The 25,199-nt window shown below is 34.6% G+C and overlaps 1 protein-coding gene and 1 long non-coding RNA gene across 3 annotated transcripts in view; one reads left to right on the top strand and one right to left on the bottom strand.

Annotated features, from left to right (window-relative positions):
* Window positions 1-22,894, bottom strand: part of LOC145663858 (uncharacterized) — a 291,254-nt gene extending 268,360 nt beyond the window's left edge. Inside the window, exon 1 of one of the 2 annotated variants that reach the window (XR_014127282.1) lies at window positions 22,543-22,894. This is a non-coding gene — a long non-coding RNA (uncharacterized LOC145663858). The remainder of the gene's footprint in view (window positions 1-22,542) is intronic. The other variant, XR_014127283.1, reaches the window with a different exon arrangement.
* Window positions 22,895-22,917: 23 nt separating this feature from the next.
* The window catches only part of LOC145663857 (paired box protein Pax-1-like), a 141,686-nt gene continuing 139,404 nt past the window's right edge, over window positions 22,918-25,199 (top strand). The window contains exon 1 of the mRNA XM_081729983.1: window positions 22,918-23,284. Coding sequence (XP_081586109.1) covers window positions 23,224-23,284 — 61 coding nt within the window. The 5' untranslated portion in view covers window positions 22,918-23,223. The remainder of the gene's footprint in view (window positions 23,285-25,199) is intronic.

Below are 25,199 nucleotides of genomic sequence, written 5' to 3'. Positions count from 1 at the left end.
GAAAGCATGAGATGGGTGGTGCATATTGCCGAATGGAATATTCTTCGTAATACGTGGAGTATTGATCGGAATTACTTTAGGAAAATCTTCTCTCCGGAGATTGAGAAGAAATTTGGGCGATCAATAATTTGGAAAATATTAAGTACAATGTAAAATTACCCTGATCCTTGCAAATATATATATATATATATATATATATATATATATATATATATATATATATATATATATATATATATATATATATATATATAGTAAAACCTGCCCTCAACGGACCCTTTATTAAACGGAAAATTGTCTTAAAGGGAAATATTTCATGGTCCCATGGATTTTGGAGTAAAAGACATGTAAAAGTCCCTTCATTAAGCGGAAACTGTGTTATGCGGACAACGGAAAGCAAAATAAACCTTTAACGGAAAATTCTGAGTTTCAGACTACATCGTTTAGAAAATTTTTAAACGTCCTGTGAGAGGGTAAACATATACTGTCTGCGATAAATACTTCGTTCTTTTGTTAAATCTTTATGGGCAGTGTTGACCTTCGTCAATCACTACTCATATTCAGCTCCCACAATTTTTCGCTAGTCCTACGTAGCATGTCAGCTGTCAGTCTTCTTTGTAGGCGTACTTCTGTTCCGCTTGTGTAGCAACTAGCGACAGCCAACAAAAATGAGAAGAAAACTGACAAAACAAATTTCTGGAAAAAAGGAATTGAGGTAAAGCAGAAGTTCTCCTCCATCACGTGTCGTGAAAACAAGGAGGAAAGAGTTCAGAGGACTTTCAAATTTCCAGAGAAAGCTCTTCTGTGTCCTGAAGTATACCGCAGCCAAGTAGTAGCAATGTATGCAAAAAATCCTGCTTGACTATTGGGAAAAATAAAGGAAAATGTGCACAGCATATTTTGTGTTTAAGTTTTTTTGGGTAATAATCCGTAGAAGGAAAAAGTACTGTAATTGAACAAGTTGCGTACATCAATATATTTTCTCATTATGCCCGTTATAAGCATATATATTTTTTAACGGAAAGGTCTATCTTCATTAAGCGGAAACCTGTCTTTAACGGAAATTTTTGCAAATCCCGCTCGATTCCGCTGAAGACAGGTTTCACTGTATATATATACAGTGTATATACAGTGTATTCGTGCGTTTCTGAACGAATTTTTACGTGTTTTTGTAAAAATCATATGAGATAAAGTATTAATATTCCTGCGCCAATAAAAGATCTAAAGATAAATACGAATACAATTTTAGAGATGAGAAAATACGAAAATATTTGTCAATAGGGATGCGCACGAGACAAGTCGAGACAGGATTTTCATGACAAAATTCGAGTCGAGACACGGCTCTTCCAATAGAGAAATATACATTTTTCTAATTGAGACATAACTTTTACAGCACAATTTTCGAGACGAGACAGCCACAAATCGTGTCTCGTGCGCATCCCTATTTATCAACAAGAATTTTAGAAATGATCGAAAAAAAATGGATCAAAAGAAAGCAATATAACCCAATAATTAGTTTTTGGATCAGGACCCACAAAATTTTCGAACGGCCTCTAAATCAAGTTCTCGTATTTTCTACGGAATAAGCACATCATACTAAGTTAAGAGATAGTTTGGGTTTCGCTACACTATATGTAGTTCTCCAAATGTAAGGCCTACAAGAAATTGTTTTTTAAAATATATTGGATCTTTTGATCCAAAAAGTTAAAAATACACTTCATGAAAAACAATAAAAAGAATGCAATAAAGTAAGATAAAATATAAAAGAAATAAAAACTAACTAAGAACATGGTTAATTTAAGCCGAAGCGCACAAATGAAGAATGCGGAAACCATTTTTTTTAAAGCATTTGTTGCAACAGTATACATTTTACTGATATGGCTACTTTTTGTCCGCTGAATGGACATTTTGATCACTATTGTGCTGCCAAAATGTCTTGAGCCGTGGCAAAAATGCGAACTAAAGCTCACACCCCGACACACCCACGCGTTAAGCCAATAAGGGATCAGCAGTTGCTAAGCTGGAGAGCCTTAGCGAAAGACAGTGGAATTCCTTCAGCCGATAGCAGCGCCTGAAACGGAAGACTAGATGTCAAGTCAATGTGGTATATCTATACCTCAACTGATGACAATGGTCTCATGAAGGTAAAATGATAAAACCTTCTCCAGACCGGTGGCTATCTTTGTGAAATCGGTTCCCTCGTTTTGATGTACTTTAGCTAAGTTCTAACTTCAACTTTGATGTCTCATACCTCGGAAAACAAAGGTATTTCGCTGCTTAATATCAATTATAAACAACTGTAATGTACATTATTTTTTAAGGTTTTTTAAATATATTTTTTAATACAATTTGCTGTAAGATTTCTAATATTTTATTTTACCTCAATGCAAATAGAGTTCAATATATAATACTCTATTACAGTGGTTCTCAACCTACTTCCTATCAAGACCCCCATTTTATCACATCCTCTTGCCAAGATCCCCTTATAATTTCTGATTTGTAATAAGCTGGTGTGGGATTTTTAATGTGCCTATTGCAAAGATCTCACGATATCCATCTACTTCCATGTTAGTAAAATGCATTACTTGTACATAATGGATACAGTGACTTCCCTAAAAGCGAATGGATTAAAATCAAATGTGATCAGTTCATTCATATTACAAATATCGAATCCGATCTGTTATACTGTTTCAAAATGGAGGCCATTTGAAAATTTTAAAACTTCATAACTCCCTTAATTTTGGGTTATACGATAAAAAAAAATTAATTTTGCTTTTAAAAAACTTGGACAGTTGTTAAAAAAAGTTATTGAGTATTTGAAATGACTTGATAATGAGCGTCATGAAGATTGAACCGGACATTGCCGCACTAGTGAAATCACTCCATGCTCAGGTACCTCACTAGCTTTCAATTTTAATTGTATTTCAATATGCAGGTTTTGTAATGCAGTTCTCATTAGTTTCATATCGTACCTCTTTCATTTAAAATGGTTTTTAAACAACTCTGCACCTGTTGAAAATGTTTAGTAGATCTATTTTTTGTTGTTCTTAACAGTGTATATAAAAATAAAAATATGCCTATCAGAACAAAATTCAAAATAATATTTAACAATATTTTCCGGTATTAGATTCTAGTTATATTTAACTCTTCCGCTTATCTTCGAGACCCCCAGGTTGAGAAACACTGCTCTATCCGGATTCTTGTACTCCTATCCGCATTATTATTGACAATTATTGTACCCAATGATTTCTCCTGTAAAATAATTCCAAATCTTGGACTGTTTTATTATTATTATTATTATTATTATTATTATTATTATTATTATTATTATTATTATTATTAGTAGTAGTAGTAGTAGTAGTAGTAGTAGTAGTAGTAGTAGTAGTAGTATTAGTATTATTATTATTATTATTATTATTATTATTATTATTATTATTATTATTATTATTATTATTTAAAATCTGCTCATAAATTTGGCCAGTATCATAGAACAATATACGCAATTTCCTCCAAGTCTGATTGATTAGGTAGAATATATCTGTTTGTTTTTTTGCCCTGACCCTAATAAAAGTGACCCTAATAATGAGGAATCATTTCTAAAGTTTGCCGATTGAAAGAGATTTGCTGTTAGCAGGATATGGGAACCAAATATCACTTCTCGGAAATTTTCCTTGCAGTGCGGCGGTCCTTTTTGCTTAAAAGGAAAAGAAAACAAAATCAAGTTTTTTCACTTTGCTTATCCAACCGAATGGTAAGATGTCCACACGATAACCCTTGGGTGAATATTTTTAAAAAAATACAGGACGTAATTAATACACTCCTGTTATTATTAAAGAAAGGAATATCTAATTATAATGATAAAAACTTTTTATGTTTCTTGGTAAATGCTGACGAAACAACAGTTGGAATTTATTTTGGGAAATGCGCTAACACAATTTTATATACTGTATTTACTCAAATATAAGTACCACCTTGTTTTCATTACTATATAGGGCTAAAATTAGTATCTAAGGGGGGCTCATAATCTCATATTACATTTTTATATAATAATAGAGATACTGGTAGATACTCTTTACTTTTACTATAAGCATGACACTGCATGAAATTTCAAGCACATTTTTCGGAATGGATAGAGAGAGAGGCACTACTACAACGGTTTACAACGGTTTATCGCTGTATTGTCATTATCATTGTCATATTGTCATTATCATTGTCAATCTGTATTTGTCGGTTTATCGCTGTATTATCATTATCATTGTCATATTGTCATTATCATTGTCAATCTGTATTTGTCATTGTCAATCTGTACCTGTTTGACAATGACAAATACAGATTGACAATGCTAATGACAATATGACAATGATAATGACAATACAGCGATAAACCGTTGTAAACCGTTGTACTACCAGTAACTCTATCTGGAAAGATACTTCTAACATCGCTTGTTTTCGAGTACATGAAGCTATTAAGTCAGGGCCGTACTGGCCAGGAGGAAAATTTCCTGGTGGGTCCTGGAACGTGAATTTTTAGTGGGCCCTCTGCCTCGTATCGTAAGTAGCGGTACATGTGCAAAAAGGCTTACGCCATGTAGTCCTCGCACACGGAAGGAGGATAACACATCGAGTACCGGCAATACAGTCAGCTAATTCCAGACCAACGTTGACAGCCCATGATGTTGCGAAAAGAGCCTTTCACATTTTTCGTAATTCAACCCTTGAAATGTTCCTGGTTTCCCACTCTGCTTTATAATCTTGCTAATATTGAAGTATTCAGCTAAATTGAAATCTCAAATGATGCCAAACTTGAAACTAAATTATAATTTACATTTTTCAACACCGTTGCTTTTTGTATAGAAAATATACAGGGCCAGATTAAGATCATTGGAGGCCCTGAAGAGGAAAAATACAAGGAGGCCCATAAAAAACTTTTATGATGGACCCTCTGTCAACATGTTCAAAAGAGCCCATGAATTATATAGGAAGGCTCATGTCATGATTTTTTAAACTTTTATGGTGAAAATGTATTCAGTAATTTTTAAAATTTTGGGGGCTCTCTTTGTCACGGAGTTCTGGAGCAAAAAAATAAAGAACTAAAGTTTTTCTTTTTCTGAAAAAAAGGAAAATACTTGTATCTTTAGAGGAAAATCACAGGAGCAATTACTATGTTGCAGGTAAGAAGCTTTTAGTCTAAATGATGTATATATTTTAAAACGTGTGTTAAGGACATCTTAAGGGGCCTTGTGCAGTCCCGTAGCCAGTCCAAATGTATAGGGGGGGCCCGGCTGAAGTTAGGGGTGCCCGATCCAATTATATTATAGTTCATCACCATATTATAGTTCATTTGCAAGCCTACCGTGAAAATTTTATGGGTGGCAGCAAAAAATTAGGGGAGGCCTAGCCCCCTAGATCCCCATGGATACGGGCCTGGCCTTGTGCAAATGCAAATTTAAGTCAGTTTCATTTCCGTTCCGCCAAAAATGCTTAAAGAAATAAATAAAATTCATTCATTCGTACCTTACTTTAAAAGGATTTACCTGCGTAGGGTTTTCCTAAGGACTGTGTGGTTCACTGTGAAATAAGTCCTTTGTGGGTCCATGGTCTTGGCTTGTGCGAAATAAATACAATATACTACACATTTCTTTGAGATGTGCGTACTGCCAGTATGCAGTATACGTACATGATGGGAGAGGGGGTAATGCACACATGTGCATGGGCCTCCTAGAAAGTACCTTCTGTTGGGCTTCTAGGTTACAGTACGGCGGAGGGAGGTCATGATGTTTGAATCCCACGTTAGTAGTGTTGTCCACGAAACGAAACAAGAATTAAATTTTTTCGTCTCCTTTCGTAAATTTTGGAGAAATATCGTCTCAATCCTCGAACAGTTTTTCTCGTAACGTCCCAAAAGTTTTTCGTGTTTCGTTTTGTAAGTTTATACCCAAATATTTTTCTTATAATTCTTTCTATAAGTTTCCAGAATCCTTTCGTGCCTCGAGAGGTCCACGAAGAGTGTGGTATAACATTTAAACTATATTTACTGTATTATTGAAGTATCTATATTGTACAATGAGTTCCGATCTTTAAACATTGATAAATGCTCTACATTATGTTTGTACAGTTACTTTCTTATCAATTTATAGTTTGTGTACTATGAATAGCGTAACACTAAACAGTGTTTGAGATTTTGAGATCTAACACTTGGGTAAATTAGTGTCGTCCACGAGACTCGAGGAACTACTCATATCCTTTCGAATGTAAAAATGTAGATCTAAATTTATCCTCTCGTGAGCAACATAGAGACCTGCACGGGCCGGGTTTGGGCGAGCCGACTCTGTTATTTCTTTGGGCCAGACCGGGCTTGGGCTGGCCGACACTGATTTCTCTTCAGGTCGGGCCGGGCTGGGGCCGATCAATTGCAATTCTTTAATAATTATTGACTTTCGTTAAACGATAATTGTAATAAAGCCAAACGTTGAAGAAGTGTGTCCGTGAAAAATGTTACAAAGAATGCAATAGCTATTTACAGTTTGCGTTGCTTAGCGGCTCCACTTTCACTATAGAGGATTGCAGGCATTATGCGGTAAATTGAGCTCTGACCTTGACCTTCACTGAACTCAAAATATAACAAGAAGGGGTGGGAATGTTTTGCCTGTCGCTAAACAATATTGCCATCTTCAGTTTATGCTAAAAATCAATTAAGTTAGATTTTTGTTACAGGGAATGGAGTTTTCGTTCTCTCGATGACAGGCAAAGTTCTAGCAGACAATGGTATCATTCGAGAGGCAAGCGTCAGGTTGTAAACCAGAGTTTAGAAAATGTTTCTGAGGTTAGGTCAAATTTAGTACTAAATTTTGAGAAAGATTGGGGCTCGAGCTAATTTTTTTAAAAAAATTATCGGGCCGGGGTCGGGCCAAAAACTTTTAAAATTTATCGGGTCCGGGCCGGGCTTGGGCCAAGAATTTTAAAAAACTTATCGGGCCGGGCCGGGCTTGGGCCGAAAATCTCCAAAACTTTTCGGGCTGGATTGGGCTCGGGCCGAAAAATTCGGCCCGTGCAGGTCTCTAGAGCAACACTACATCTGAAGATGTAGGTCCAATTATCATATACCCTCGGTGCTGAACCGTACGCTAGACTGCAGTCCATTCTAGGGGCTTCATTTTAGGTATTGCTTTGGGGGGCGGGAGAGCAAGATCCTTAATATTATAATTTAGGGGTCTATATAGAGAAAAAAAGAGAGAGAGAGGCAAGGAGATAAATCAGGAGCGGATTAAGGGCGAAGCCAATGGAGATTAGGCTTCGGGGCCCCCCAATTTTTTTTTCTTTAATACTAAAATGTAACAATCAACTTATTATATTATAGGCTTCAGACCCATGCTATTTTCTTTCGCTATGCCGGTGGTATCGTTAGAGTTAAGTCTTCTTCCACTCGCGTCTTCACGATACTTATTTTGTGAGGGAGTGAGCTACTTTTGGCCTTTATTACAAACTAAATTATTAGTTTGTGGTGACAATTCCTTTGAAATACCTCCGTCATTACTTAGAGCAAATCTAGGAGGTGAAATCTTAGCCTTAGGTGAAACTAAATCCTCTGTAATTATTGATATTTGCGAACCAGAATCTAATACAGCATCAGCATTATTATCTTCAATTAATAATGGCATTAGGATCATATTATTTCGTGTAGTAATGGAGGATTTTACAACATGACCCTCACTTCCTAATACTATGTTATCTGTAAATGTACTTTCCACAAGGCAGCAAAGAAAATTTTCTCGCTGGAATTATTCGTAAAATAGGACTCCTTGAAATAGTCGGCTCCAGGGCCCCAAAAGTCTTAATCCGTCCCTGGGAGAAATAGATGTACACCTAAACTAGTCTAGTGTGTACCTTAGTGCGCGTGCACAAGGTTCCGGTTAGATCCCCAATAAGGTAACATTGAACGTACTATAATGGTTAGATCTTTTCTGCTCATAGCTTTTATATGTACTCTAGGCTTTATCTAACCTGTTTAGATATTTAAAGAAATCACTGGTACCATTGATCTGACTGTAAACTTCATTTTTTAAAATTATTTCTTGAAAAATAAAAAATAACGTTCATTTGCACTTTGATCTTTTGGCGCTATGCATTTTCAAATCATTTTAAAGCTATATCTGTGTGTTAGCTATATATTCATTGTAGTATATTATATCACCCATGGTTCGTATTGTGGAGCACAAATGGAAAAGCACAGAAATGTATGCTTATATTTACTAAATACTTCAATAGTAATCATACATGATTGATGAATTGATAATTTTTCTGCAATATCTTAAAATCAGTCATTTAAAAAAAACATATAAATTAACAAGTAACATTCATCTCTATTCAGTTCCAACCATGTTTCACCATGTGTGATCTTTCTAATAATATTACCCATCTCTAAATATAACAAAAGGTTGCAATTATGAAACAATGGAAAAGATTTACGCAATATGATTGAAAGTAAGAAAAATAATAGGAAAGTACATGACAAAAACATATTTATCAAGTCAAGAAACTTGTGTTCTATTAACTACGATGCCGCAAAACTTTTGAGATACATAGGTTTCAGGACATGAGTTGCCTCAAATTTCATGAAGTTTTTTGGATTCCAAGTTGACCATTAGACTATATTCTTTCCCCCCAACAAATTTTATCTCTGTCATATTATATATACGAATGTGTGTGTGTGTGTGTAAAACTTAGGGGGCAACTTTCCCCCTTCCCACCTAAGTGACGTCCCTGTTTGCAGAATTAGTTGGCCCATCACTTTGTATACGTATCTTAAATAGCCACATTATTTGCAAACTGATTTACTGGGAACTGCACCAGTTACAGGATGTGTGGATCCGTGGTCCATAAAAAGGTTCCTTTACGTTTTCTTATTTGACCAGTGTTAAATTAGGTTGAATATTATAATTAATGATATTGAAGCCGGTGTATCGACTGCATAATCGCGCAAGTAAAACACATTTGCAATATTCCTTCATAAGCTGTAATAGAATAATAAATAATTAAATAAATAAAACATTACTGCAAAATAATAAGAGGAAATTTTGTTTGTCTATTATTTTCAATTTCCTCGCGACATGTAGAATGAGTAACTATTTCTTGTATTATAATATGGGAATCTAAATAACGTGTTCAATTAATAAACGTTTGTGTTTCAATTTAAATTTCAATTACACGAAAAACACTATATAATAATTTCATATTTTCCATTTCTTAAAAATAGATTGTACACTTATTTTTGTATTTAAATTTAATAGAATTGATTCTAATTTTGAAATCAACATTAAATTATGAATAGTATTTTATTTAGTCAATTAGTAATATTCAACAAATTTAATTCAATTTTGTAATTTATGTGGAAGTAGAAGAAAACGTTCAAATATTAATGGAAATAACTGGCAGTTACTTGTTTAATTATTTTGTATTTATTTGTCTTCACAAACGACTGGGAATGAAATTGCAGTTAAAAAAAAAATAATCAAATATAGGATATTTGCTGCCAAATTGTTGAATTTTATCATGTTTGCACTTCCGTGAAAAGAGAGATCTCATTTTAATATTTGAAAAGCATTGCAATTTTTAAACTAGGTTACAAGTAGTATGTGAAGTGGCGTATTTAGGGGGGGCTTCCGGGCTTAAACCCCCCGAAATCTTACTATAGTAAAGTATATGAAATATCTTGCAGAATTTTCACATTTTCAGGCACCCCCCCAAAACAAAATCGTAAATACGCCACTGAGTATCATATGTGCTCCAGACTTGGTAACCATACTTATGCCTTAATGCAGGGATGCAAATAACCACTCGCCCTGGGCGAGTAATTCATCGGTGCGGGCGACCCCTTGGAGTACCAAGGTGGGGTCAATTTGACCCCAGCGAGACATCTTCTATTTTTTATTGCATTAAAAAAACTATATGCTGAAATGGTCTTCTAGGAATGCTTCTATAAGAGTCTCTTGAATAATTTTGTACACTTAACAAGTATCGTATTCTCTTTCCAGCCTTAGAACAAAGTAGATGTAAACAAACCCACCTGACTACCAGTTTGTCGATGACCAGTGATTGGTTTCTGGTCTCAGTGCACTAGTATCCTACCGCAATATAATCCCTACCAAAATAATAATTTCAAATAAAAAAATATCTGAATTTATCCTACATTTTGTGATAATAAGCGCAATATATATAATATTTAACAACAGATGTAGCTTTATTTCAACCTCACCCGTATCTGGACATATAGTATTTACTGCGCATGCGTATGCGTTCACGCGCCTTCCCCACTCATTGAAAATTATTGTAGAATGCAGAGTTTCATGGCGACGATGTGTGACAATAATCCATTTTCGTCTCGTGTTATAAAACACAAAAGAGGACAACAGGAATAGAGACAATCTCGTTTATATAAGGATTTAAGAAAATATATATTTCCAACATAGCATTAGTCAGTGTCAGTCCGTTAATTATTTAGCAACAAACTGTAGCCTTATAGTCTGGAAATTATGCGACGACAGTAAGCTAGCAGACGATCTTGCTGTTCACGTCTCTCGCTGCCGAAGCACGTGTGAGCCGCGGAGTAATACGTTTCGCTTTGTTTACGCCTACTTTGTTCTAAGGCTGGAAAGACTTTAGAGTCTAATTTGTCTATTTATTTACAGAAATGGAAAATGGAGTCAAAATGACCCCATCTGCCTTAATTCTATAGCATCCCTGCTTTGTATTACATATATTTGCATCCCTGCCTTAATTCTATAGCTATACGATAATGCCCTTACAATAATAGGTGAATATAATCTACAATAATTTTAGAACGCACACTTTTTGCACTCTTCGAATGTGCAAATAATTTGCAGATGTCCATTAAATAATTATAAAACACACACACACAGGTTTTTAACAGTCATTCACCCTAAAACAAATCAATAACGATTTGAGAATTGGCAACCCTGCATCCATTCTTTAAATTTGATTACGTTATGACGGGTTGGAAATACTGTTGTTATACACAGTAGGATTTTTTAAATAAAGTGGTGAGGCCAGTGGCTGCGATTTGGAGTTCGAAAGTCAAGATTACTAGATAAGTTTGTTATTGCTATTATTGACTAAAACTAACTCACTCAATGTCCTATGGAACTGGGAGATTCAATGTGGTATTCACAAAAGCTCTCCGTTGACTTCTGTCCTTAGCTAGCTGAATGCAGCTTGAAGTATTTCTGCGAGATCTATCTTAATATTGTCTTCCCATCTGCACATAGGTCTATATCAGCGTTTCCCAACCGCTGTGCCGAGGCACACTGGTGTGCCATGAATGGGCCACTGGTGTGCCGCGAGGAATCAAAACAAAATTATTACTTTTATAGCAACCAAATTGCAAAACGTAGGGAAAAATGTATATTTGTATTTCACATTACTATGAACCTCTACTATGAATCTACAATTTTGTTTCATACCGGGTCACTATTCTGTACATTTCTAATGTTGAAAAAAGTATTTATTATAATTGTTATGACCATTATTACTTCTTTATTGTTGCAGACTATTTTGTAACTTGAAAATTTAAAATAACATTCAATCCTCTCGACAAATTACCTACATTTGTGTTTTAAAAGTAAAAGAGATTTGTTTGTTTCTTCGTTATTTAATGATCTTCCTTCTTAGTAAAAGGTTGGATACAGTTTTTAAAAAGAAAGCGTATTTTTAAAAACCTGAGTCCAATATTTCATTGCAATTGTTGTCTATTTTTAAATTAGAATGAAAAATAAGCAATATGATTTACTACGGGGTAAACCAGTGATAGAGCTTTCTTCTTTGTGAGAAAGAGATCAATAATCACAAGAAATACCACTGTGCTTTATATTTACAGATAATAATATCTATAAGTGTGCCGCGAGAATCCAAGGAACACCCGTAGTGTGCCGCAAGTTGAAAAAGGTTGGGAAACGCTGGTCTATATATTCGTCTAAGGATCTTTTTCCGATTGGATTTCCAGTTAAACAATATTATTATTTCCAGTTAACTTTGAAAGTGTTTCTACTTTCTTCCATCCTGGCTACATGACCTGCCCACCGGAACTTCCTATATTTGATGCCCCTAACAATGTTTGGTAAACCATATAAATTATGCAGTTCCTCGTTATGAAGTTTAGTACTATTATAGTTGATTCTGCTATTACCACGTGCATAACCAATATTGGATAATAATTTGTTGTAATGAACGATGATTTTAAAGACGAATAATGGATAATTTTGTCCTCTGTAGTTGGCAACTCTGATGTGCCCCATTGTTATAAGAAACGAAACAACAACTGATACAAACTGTTAATTAATAGTGTTAAGAATTAAAAAAAAAAAAAACTATTCTAGAATAGTAATTACTAGCACAAGTCCATCAGATTGGCAATGAACAACATGCAATTTAATGCTATAAAAAATAGTTTTCCACGATTTTCGCAAAAACTACCTAGTCAAGATGTAATTTCATTCATCACATTATGATGTATGTGGTTATCTCTGCACAATATCATAGTAAAACAAAATTAAAGTTCAGGAGAAGTTTTTTTTTTTTTTTTTTTTTGTATGTATATCTTATGAAGCGTATGTCTTCTTCTTGCAGCTGTTACAATGTAAAGATTAATTTACTGTATACTTGAGAACGTGTTTCAGCTTAAATTATAGCACACATTCTTAGGTTTGCAAACACGAAATTTGTTTTCATTGATTTTGTCAAAAACTACGTATGAAGATTTGCAATCCATATCATTTTGTTCAGCTGAATCAAATATATCGATTGTTATATGTTTGATTTTTGAACTTTTTTTTCGACAAAGACTAATAAAATTGTTGAATTTACTATTGTAGTCTATTTGTATGGATATTTATATCGATACACAGAGAAGAGAAACTGACTTTTAATATAGAAAATCCAGAAAGGCGAAATTTAGCAGGATAGTGTATGATATACAGATTTTCTGTACCATGCTACGTACAGATCTGTTGCTTTGCCAGGAACAATCTCTAAAGCTCGTAAATAGACGAAAATCGTGAGTGTCATTCATCTATACTTGCAGCATACAGAAAATCATGATTATGTACTTTGATACAACATTATCTGCTTGTATACGGACACTCCAGAGTGCAGAAACTCTGCGCCACCAACACAGATTTTCTAGGATTTCAATCTCCATCCATGGCACAGTAACAGCGCCAGGAAAGCTGTCTGTAGCCGGAATCTACAAAATTCTCCTTCTAAATGGGCTCGATTTTTCTCTCCGTAGTAACAATCTCAAACCATGGAGTTTAGATTACGCAGCAAATAAAGACGGATAAAGTATCAGAACGTTGTATTTTTTATGTCTCGTTTCGATTCTCGAAGGATCAATTCTCATCTCGCTTTAGAAATTAGTATATTTGCTTTTTGGAAGTAATCCTGGTAGAATTCTATATACTTAGTAATAGGGAAAAGTGAAATGAAATGAAATGAAATTTTTCAGTTTTACATCTTACGGTAGGCTAGAGGAGATGATGATGATGAGAATAATTGAAGTGGTGGAACGAAGAAAGTGGGAGGAAATAGACGAACCCTCAGAAAACACGGTATTTGTCTATCAAAAAGCTCACTTGGTACGAGCTAGACTCTTCGTAACAAAGGAAACTCAAATGCTACATAGGAATAACTTATATATATATATATATAGGCGTGGATCCAAGTTGGGCTAAGGGTCTATAGCCCCCCCCCCTTGACGCTCAGGTATACACTGGATGAAATGGCTTCAAGCCTGCTTTACACTGGATAAAGCGGCAAACTATGATTTAGTCCCTTCCTTCATCAATTCTGGATCCGCCCACTAGGATACGGATAAAATCTCGCGGTTGAAAAATAGCCGCCCAAAATCTTGCCAGGCCAAAACCTCGCGAACCAAAATCTCGCTGAATGAAACCTTTCCTTAAAATTTATCCAATGAGTTTCTTAATATGCAATTCTATATTACAAATAATAATAATAATAATAATAATAATAATAATAATAATAATAATAATAATAATAATAATAATAATAATAATAATAATAATAATAATAATAATATACAAAACATCGTGTGTGGGGCTTTCTTCGGGTATTCCCATTTTCTCCCACTTTCTTCATTCCATCATTTCCTTCATCCTGATCATCTATGTTTCCTCAAAGCATAATCGAGGGACTTAAAAACTCACATATTATTTTACACTTTCATGAATACAGTGAAACCTGTCTATGTTGGCCACCATCGGTTTCATCGAAAAGTGGCCAACTTAGACAGGTGGCCAACTTACAGAAAATAAGTGTGATTTGTGTATTTTTAGAATAGGATTTCTAGTATTACTTGATTGTAAAATTTTAATAAGCAGTGGCACGACAGCTACTTATAAATAATGTAAATAGAGTAATCATAAAAATATACAGTACTAGAAAATATTACTATAGTATGCAAGGGCGCCTATTTCTCTGTAAATTTAGAGGGGGACATTCAGAGGCAGAAGGTATATATATGAATATTTTAAGACAAATTGCACTCAAATTATACCAAATATTGTATACTCATAAATAAAATAGGGGCCACATGAGCTTTGGGGGGGGGGTCCGGACCCCCTCGGTCCCCCCAGGATCGGCGCCCTTGATAGTATGTTTAGTATATGTGCATACCTTTCTCTTCCTGAAAACTAGTCTGGTACATTGGATTATTCGGATTGAAAACACAATAACACAAACAACCATGAAATATAACTATGTACGCAGTTTATTGAAATTGATATTATAGCACATTGAGTTATTCAGATTGAAAACAAGAAAAGCTAAGTTATAAATTGAGAAATTCATATGCAATTTATATGACTTCTTTTCAGTTGTTACTGAATGGTGGTTCATTCTAGACATATTTGCTTTATTCTTTTTGGCAGATATGCACCCTCGGAGCAAAAGATGTTTTGAGAAAATCTTGAGGGAATTCATATCTCAAAAACTCCGCTATCTTTTGACAAGCCGACAGGTGCCAATAGTTGACAATTGAGATGGTTAGTTTTAACCTTGAGAATTTTTCGGAATTACTGAAGCTCCCCACTGATGAGAGGAGTTGATATAGCTAATGCTTTTACCAAAACAGACAGGGTAAACAAATACGTACAACCATTTCCTGAATTCCTGTACGTGCTTTTTCTTATTCACATCTTCCTTCACCACCCCTTTATGAGGATAGTGTCCTGGCCATTGACCTCCAAGAACAAATTGTGCGAATCTATGCTTCCTTGTGTCCAGTCACAAATACAGAACATCTGCCTCTCATATGGGAATTCGAAAGAGTTAACAAAAATAACAAAACTGTATTTTTCGTGGCCAAGATACACAGGTAAATTTAACATTATCATCATAGGATAAACATTACTTCAGTGTGGCCAACTTCCAAGATAGACAGGTGGCCAACTTATAGAGTAGTAAGTAACGAATGTCTTATGAGAAAATGCAGGTTCAAGACGAACTAGGCCAAGATAAGCAGGTGGCCAACTTAGAGAGGTGGCCAAGTTGGCAGGTTTCACTGTATTATTAGATTTTGTTAGAATTTCCTAATGTCACCCTCAAAGTGAAATAAAAATCATCCCAGGCTCAAATTCCATCTATATTGAAAATTTGATCGAAACAGGTCGAGTGGTTCAAGAGTTATTAAGTCACAAACGCAGCCAATTTAATGTTTATGTATTTCTATATGTTTTTTCCCCTTTCCCTCCCTCTTCCCGTCAAAGTGAAATGATAAAAACCATCCCAGGCAGTAACCTGATCTGTCTGGCAAATTCGATCGAGATTGGTCTCGTGGTTCAAGAGTTACTAAGTTTTATTTATTTTTATATATCTCCCCCTCCACTTCATTATGTCGTCAAAGTGAAATTACAAAAGACATCCCAGGCCCAAACCTCATCTATGTTGAAAATTTGATCGAGATCGGGCGGGTGGCTCAAGAGGTATGATTTCACATAGTCATTTTCATTTTTATATAGGACAGACTTTCAAAGCACGCGTTAGAATATTTTCTTGTCATTATTATAATGCAATTATGTGTTATTACAAAATACAGTATATACATATAGCAATATATAGAGCATTCTACATCGAAGAAATCGTCGTGATGAGGTTTTATACTGACGACATTTCTTTCCTGGCAAGAGTACGTCCCGCGTAGTTTAGACCAGGCAAGATTCTGTGTCCACAGATCAGGACCGCGAGATTTTGGGACGCGAGGTTTTGGCCTGGCGAGATTTTAAACCGCGAGATTTTTGGACAGGCGAGGTTTTGGTCCAGCTAGATTTGGCCGGCGAGGTTTTGGGCAGGCAAGGTTTTGGCCTGGCGAGGTTTTAGCCAGGCAAGGTTGTCGCCGCGAGGTTCTGGCCGCAAGATCCCGCCCACTGTATATATATTTATAACACATGCTAGGATCTATATTACATATAATACAATACTAACACTTGTATTATATCTATAACACGGCAATACGATATTATCTGAATAATTGTTTCGATGATAGGTTTGAATCTACATATTTCTAATGTATCGAGGCAAAACCGTCAACAAATACGGCAGGGATAGGTTGGCTAATTCCTTTCCGCTTAGGTTCTAAAGATAGCCTATATGGAAAGCTGGAACTTAGGTATCTCGTGTGTGTATGGACAATATGAGAATTGGATGAGCATGTAAGGTCATATTGGTAACCTTAACCAATATTCCTCAGGATAGAGATTTTTTTAAAATATAGATTATACAAATTATGAATTGATCTCCTTCGTGGCTAAGCGGTTAGCGTACGCGCCTTGGACGTCGGGTTCGATTCCCGACGGGAGATCATGTGGTTCGGATTCCACGTTAATCAATAGATCCCGTCTCATATAGCCTCGCTGCTGAAAGGGACGTTAAACTCAAAATCAACTCAACTCAACAAGTTATGAATTTAATTCCTTTCTTTGTTTTTCATTTAGTCTAATTTTGCTCACGAGACGAGAAATATATTTTTAAATTGAGACGAGACGAGACGAGACGAGAAATTTTCCCGAGTCTCCTGTGCAACATTACTTTTGTCTGTAAAAAGTCATAAGTTTAGTTAGCATGGTATGCATGCATATAATAATTTGCATAAATATAGTGGCGGATCTAAGGGGAGGGCTACAGGGGCTATAGACCCCCCTTGACACTCAGGTATACACTGGATAAAATGGGCTTCAATCCTGCTTTACACTGGATAAAACGGCAAACTATGGCTCAGCCCCTCCCTTGATCATATCCTGGATCCGCCACTATATATATATATATATATATATATATATATATATATATATATATATATATATATATATATATATATATATATATATCCAGGTTCCAGAAGCGTTATTTCACCAGGAGGGTGGGGGACAAGATTATCAACCGAAGTAAGAATTTCACCTATTTTATTGTAAAATTGGTACACATTTTTTTTTTTAAACAATGTATGTCTCTCAAACTCAGGGAAGAATTCTGCACCTTCTCTCTTGCTCTCCTCAAATGACTCCCCTGTCAGGTTTCTTAAGAAGTGTTCATACCCAAACGACGATAAAAAGTCATTGCCAGCGTAGAGCTATTAGGAACTAATCTTAACAAGGCAAATTCTCATAGAATATATGAGATGCAAATAATGCTAACTAAACTTATGACATTTTCACAGGCACAAGTAATATTGTTATACACGATACTCGAGAAAAATTCTCGTCTCGTCTCGTCTCGTCTCATTTCGAATTTAAAAATGTATTTCTCGTCTCATGGGTAGCACTAAGTGTAAAACAAGGAAATAAATTAGATACACAAATTAATTTATATGTATATAGAGATCTAGTATATGTAGAATATATAGAATTCTTATATATAATCCCTATCCTGAGAAATATTGGTTACAGTTTAGCAATATGTCTTTACATGAGCAAGTGATTATCTGTTGAGTGAGAGCTAGTTCTTGATTTCTCTGTTTACCTGGCATTTCTCATCTTGTCTATACAGCCTAAATATACCTAAGCCCTTAGGAGCCTATATATAGCCTACCTAAGCTCCAGCTTTCTATATAGGCTACCTTTAGAACCACAGTGGAGAGAAACTAGCCAACCTATCCCTGCTATATTTGTTAGTGGCTCTGCCTCGATACATTAGGAATACATTCATTTGAACCTATCATCAAAACGATTATTCAGATAATAGACTATTGTCATGTTATGTAATACAAGTGGTTAGTCTTGTATCATATGTAATATAATTATTATAACAAGTGTTACATATAATGCAAGTGTTATATAGGTCCTATAATACAAATGTTAGTCTTGTATTAGATACATATAATACACAGCAAATGTTACGTATAATAAAAATGGTATATATAATACAATTGTTAGTTTTATCTGTAATATATAACAAGAGTTGTATCTGATGCAAATGTTATGTATATTTTCTAATACAAGTGTTTCTCCTGTATTATATGTAATACAAAGCAAACGTTGTATATTCTATAATACAAGTGTTAGTCTTGTATGACATATAATACTTAGCAAGTTTTACATATATAATGCAAATATTATAGCCTATAATTATAATATAAGTTTTAATCTTGTATTATATATAATACATAGCAAGTGTTACATAGACTGAAATACAAATGTTATAGCCTATATCATACAAGTGTTAGTCTTGTATTATATGTAATAAATAGCAAGTGTTATATATAATGCAAGTGTTATAGACTATATTATGCAAGTGTAAGTCTTGTATTATATGTAATATACAGCAAGTGTTATATATAATGCAAGTGTTATAGCCTATATAATACAAGTGTTAGTTTTGTATTATACCGGTATGCAACAGATAGGAAGTGTTCCTATAATGCAAATGTTATATATAATACAAGTATTAGTCTTGTGTTACATGAAATACATACCAAATATTGTATATTATGCAAGTCTTGTCTAGTGTAGAGTGTAGTACTAGGCGAGAAATTTCTCACGGGCCACTCTACTTCACCCGAGTCCTAGATCTCAAACACTGTTTTAGTGTCACGTGATTCATAGTATAAAAACTATAAATTGATACAGGTTTTGTACGAATACAATGAGTAGTATTTGTCAGCGTTTAAAGACAGGTAAGTCATTACACGAATACACTTCAGTAACAAATATTGTTATAACACACCATTCGTGGCTCTTGTGACCAGTTGTTCTTTCAGAAAAAAATGTTCCGGAGAGGCACACTTAGTATTCCGTGGGGGGAGGGGCACTGCTGGTACTATTCTATTTATTATTATATTATATACATATTATTTTGATCTTCTCCGGGGGGGCACTCTCAGAGCTCCGGGGGGGGCAGTGTCCCCTCCCCAAAACAAACATGTCTGGAAGAAACACTGCTTGTGACGCGGAAGGATTATAATAACTTCTAAAATGAAATTAAGAGAAAAATCAGGACAAATTTTGGACCTAGAAATAAATTCACAAAAGGAGACTTGAAGAGAGAAAGTTTTTAAGAATCGAGACGAGATGAGAAAGAATTCTTCGAAAATCGAGACGAGACCAGAAAAAACTTATTTTTCTTCTCATCTCGTCTCATGGGTTAAACTAATATTTTGTAATAATATGTTATAAAGATAGTCTATTAGGTACACCTACTGTAAATAGTACTTTTTAAAAAAATCGTTAACACAAAATAGTAAACTACTATATGTATCATATATAGATTAATCCGGAGTATGAATCTAACAGACGAGTATATTCAGTACCGGTAGCTTATGAATCCCTGATTCCTGTCTAGAACCTTTACAATCTTTAATTAAATTTTAACATTTCAAAAAAGATGAAGTTTCTAGAAATTGAAAATTTTTATAAAGAACTATGTACTTTTGTACCAACCTTAAGCTTAGTTAACTAGAAAATAGCTAAATTTAAAAAAATAGAGAAATAATTTTCTACAGAGTGCAAATTATAAATTGAAATTATATATAAAAATATAATAATATGTGCTGTATAAATATTTTAACAATGTTAAATACAGGCCCCATCTTTGTTTTTAGCCCATTAGCCCCATAAGGAATTATCTTTCTATTTTCTTTGAAATGAATTTGAATTCAAATAGTTTGATTGCATTCATTTCTTCTTCAAAACTATTTAAGTGTTCATTAGTTTGTTAAAATCTTTTATTAAATTTAATTTTAATAATTAATAACTCTAATTAATTCAAATAATACTAAATTTATATAATTATAACGCAAATACATTTTCAGTAAGCAAAATAAAGTCATAGAAAAAGTCAGTAAAATTACTATGTTTTATTTTAAATTTTATTTACTGCAGTCCGTGTTTGGGCAGTCATGCTGATCGTGATGGAGACAAATAGCCTCGATGCTGAACTCTCTACTAAATCCCAATCAATCAATCCAGATCATTTAAAAGAGAGGGGAGGAATAATTCTCTATATAAATCAAAATGGGCTCAAGAATAATGATGGCATAGACGCTCAATCGTGTTAAAATATTGTTAGTTAAGCTAAGAAATGTTTACGAAATTTATATTAATAAGCATTTTTAAAACATCCCTTCTATACGAATTAAATTCTTTTGGAGCATAGAATACCCCTAATTTTGATAAGAAAATTTAGTTTTGGCACTGAAAGAAAGAATATCTTAATTTACAAGAAGAGTAACGGTCCAAAACTAGATTCTTGGGGAACACCAGAAAGTGTAGCGCTGGTTAACAAAGATTAATTACTAAGTAATGCACCGATAAACAGAATATGATTAAAGTATTTTCAACTATAATTGCATAGGCTAATTTCTTCCTTAGTCTGTAATTATCAGTAGCAGTTCTAGAAGACAAAAACTGGGTGGGCCAGCCAGAACCGAGACTATGAGAGGTATATCATGAGTTTACTATAGACTTTCAAAAATATATAAATAATGCCTTAAATCATTTTAGATACTAAAAAAACTGGCGGCCTAGGCTTTTCCGGCCCGGGCTAGAACCACCACTAGTAATTATCACTGAAATTTGCTGCGTTACATTTACGTAATTACGGTATTAATCAGAAATACTTAGAAATAATTTTTAATAGTACAAATATTTTGCCAACATTATCAATCTTCATCATCCGAATATCAGAGATAAATCAGATAATGACATCATTAATGTAGAAATAGAACAAGGTAATAAAAAATGTTAAATTATGCCATCTAATACATACGTTAAATTTATACTGTATGTCTCAATTGTAAAATTTTGCACAGAATATGACATCTATTTTTTAAAGAAAAGTTCAACTTTGTATTAATAATGGATCCTTTCCAGTCAATTTTCTCTTAAAATTACTGATTATTAAAAATAAAATATCTGTATGTATATATAATTCTATTGTTTATATTTAATAGGACCCATCGCTGCGAAATTAGAATATCGCTATATTTACAGTAATTATGTGATATCTTCAAATAGATAAAAAGATAATCGAAAAGTGGAACAAGAGCTCGCTAGACATTATTATTTTACATGAGATACCGTTATCACCATTCACTTATCTGCTTTCGGTTTCCAGCCATTTAGAAAATCGGCATTTATTTTCGCGTTTATAAATGACTGCAAACGGAAAGTTACTAGGTGACTCGTGATAATGGTATCTCATACGAAATAATATCGTCTAGCGACCTCTTGTTCCACATGTCAAATATCTTTTATCTATTTGAAGATATCACATATTTACTGTAAAATTAGCGGTATTTTAATTTCGCTGTGATTAGGCCTCTTAAAAATACAGCTACCCGTAATTACTAGATCATGATCTATGGGAAAATTTCACCTTAGAAATGCTTCTGTTGTTAAAAAGTTTTTTCCGGTAAGATGCATGGCAAAATAAATGGACTAAGAATTTTTATTTAAATTTAGTTATCGTCTCTAGAAAAAGAAATAGATAAAATTAACTATTAAATGAAGAAACAGGTGAAAATTCTGTTGGTAGATAAGCTACCAGCAATATAACGACTGTTTATTTCTTGTAAGATTTCTGAGACATCTCAGGAATGCCTATTGTATGTGAGGAGAAGTTTACCAAAGACGATCAAAATAAAAATAAAACCCGAATATTTCAATCTGTTTACAAATCAGGATGTGTGTCTGTTTGTTGGAAGATGTTTTTCGTTGCCTTAGGAGATGACTTTAATGTCCAGTTTGTCCATTATCTTTACAGATTGTGTGTTTTTAATGGATGCGTTGTTGTGTTTCTATAGTTTTTTAACATCTCAAGTTTTGCATCCAAACCCACCAGAGTGCAACGTCTTGGAATACGTGTCGCAATATTTATTTCACGGAGATCAACGCAAGATGACAGCTTTACACGACCGGTTGCGCATGTGTGGCTATTGTGTGTTTGTGTGTGTGTATGTGTGTGGCTGTGACGAAATCAGGGGCAAAATTGAAGCAATGGAAAATGAATGGTTGGGACTTACCGGCAGAGGGGCGCCGTCCACCCTATGGGCCGGGAGAACACAACAAAACGTTATAATCACATCAGCGGCAAGAGGGCGGTCAACGCGGGGCAGGAGGGGCTTGCCTCATTACGAGACTCAGTGACCCTTGCAAAGACGCCGACAAGGGGGCGAGCGGTGCGATTTAGTCATGGTAGCCGGTGACAATGCTTTACCAACCGATTGGCGGCCACGGAACCAAGAGGGAACCAACCGCAACCGAGGTACCGCCCCTGCAATGAACACGGCGACGCGCCATTGGCTCCGGAGAGATTGCACGCGCTTATGGTTGGCTGGATGCTGTCGTTCCGTTGAGCTGGAAGATATGAGGCGACGATCTCGCTGCCAGCGCCATTCCTTGCAGTGGTTGGTTGCGCAGGGCTCGTTGCCTGCCTCGGTCAACTGTTGTGCTCACCGGCTCCTACTCTTCAGGCCTTGTTAAGCGCGCCCTTCTCCATGAAGCGTTATTACGCGTGAGGAATGTTGGCAGTGCGTCGCTACTCGTCAGTTCGGGCTTTGTATCACTAAAACACTGTGCGAGCATCGTCTTCATCAGCTGGAGATTTTTTTTTTGCAAAGAATCGTTCATTTCAACGAACCCTACGAGCATCTACAAACAGTGTATCGTGTTTTGGGAACAGTCGTTGTGATGGAGAGTGCTAAATGACGCCCAGCAGCCCGACCGAAGCGAAAGGTTTCACTACGTTTCCCACAATGGACACAGGTGAGACATTTTTTTTTCTTCTTGCTTGCTTTCACACACCTCCCTCCCCTGCTTAGGAGACTTTTTTTCCCAAGCCCTCTATGGCTTAGTCATAGGGGGGTGAGTGTATTTTTTTTAGTTTTTAATTATTTGCGACGATTTTTTCTTTCTTATCCACATCTCGAGTTTTAGAAATTTGTACAATTTCATTTTACAGAAGCAATTATTTCTCAACATTTTAAAAACAATAGGACTAATATTTCTTAATATAGTAAACTCTTGTGCCATATTACTAAATACCTTTTGGCAAGTTACACGAAATAGTGCGATACCAGCCGTAATGTTTCACGAAATCAAATTCTGAAGCAACTTACATATTCTGATTTCACGGCATTTTTAAATCTAACCTATCTAGAATTTTAAGAAACACATGTGGTGCGTATCTATGATAGACTAGTGTTCTTTTTTTTTCTTTTTTCTAACGAAGACGTGATACAATTTTAGGAAACTTGGTGAGAGTTTGGTAATTTTGGGGGGGGGCCTTAAGATGTTGATCAGAGTTATAAAGTCACAATTTCCAGATTTTTCTCTTAAATTTTAAAAATAAGGACAATAAATAATAAACACGAAGAAACTAAATGTTTCTTTTTTCCCGGAGTATTAGCCTATTATATATTTTTACATAAGCTATATTTTTTTAAAATATAGATAAAGGATACATAAAAACGAGTATATTCAATAAAAACAAACAACCGTACAAAATTTGTGATTTCTTATTTACAAAGAACAGGAATGATATAACTTTTATGTGTATACAAATTTGTCGGATCGACATTTATACCTATTTAAAGTCTTATAAAAAAATATATATATATATATATATACAAATTATCTGATTCAAAACTGTTACTTTCTTTTTTGGAATGTGTGAACCCACACCACCAATTTTTAAGTTATTGATATTTCTATTTCTTGGTTCGTCCTTTACGGTCGGAATATATCCGGACGGAAAGGGATTTCTCGGTGACCAGCGCCAAGCGAGCACCCACGGGGACGGCCAATCGATCGGAAACAGGCGATCGGCGGGCGGCATAGTATAGACGCAAGATGCCGTGAATCTGTTCCAAGACCCACCCGCCTTCATCATCTTTTGGTTTTGTCTTCTTGTGACTAATTACCTTATATTGTTTATATCTATAATTTTTATATAAACAGTTAATGTTGTGACCATGAATTTTCATTATTCTGAATTTTGAAAGGTTATTTACTTTGCTCGAAATAAGTAGGTTTCGTTCCATGCTGTGAAACCATTATAGACGTTCAAACTTGAGATCCAGTGAATTTTTCAATAGACTATTTTTGCATAAAGCTTTCCAACTTGTTTGCTTTTTCGGAAAAAGAATTGTTTACAATATTATTATTATTATTATTATTATTATTATTATTTTTATGAAACCGGAAGTAATAGAGAGATACCACCGAGGATGAAACCTATTCCTGGGATGGCGAATCCAGATTTTTTAAAAAAAATTTTGTCGCAATTTCTTAACTATTTTTGCTCTGATATCTCTAGATAGACAGATGCAAAGATGGACATAGCCTATTTCTTACTTAGGCATAGTATAATTTTTGGAATTTAAAAACAATGGCTATTTTTGTTTTTTACTTTATTATTTGAAGAAAATTGAAAGTTTTGAACGTTTTTACGTAGTGCATCGCATAAATAATTCAGTGAAACAACGCTCAAAACAGAAATGAATCGCTTTTCTATTATTTTATTTTAATTAAATGTTTTGCTTCTCTATTTATGTATTACACTAGAATACTCGATCTGTACTTCGCCTTGTATATTAATTACCTTTTGGCCTTAAAAATACCGCTAAGAGTAAACAAGAATTTTAGGAATGATCAAAAACAATCATCAAAAAATTGCGAT

This window comes from Thermobia domestica, chromosome 11, assembly GCF_964235325.1.
Source record: "Thermobia domestica chromosome 11, izTheDome1.hap1.1, whole genome shotgun sequence".
Taxonomy (NCBI): domain Eukaryota; kingdom Metazoa; phylum Arthropoda; class Insecta; order Zygentoma; family Lepismatidae; genus Thermobia; species Thermobia domestica.
Note: the sequence above shows the minus strand (reverse complement) of the source record. Positions and strands in the feature narration are given on the sequence as shown.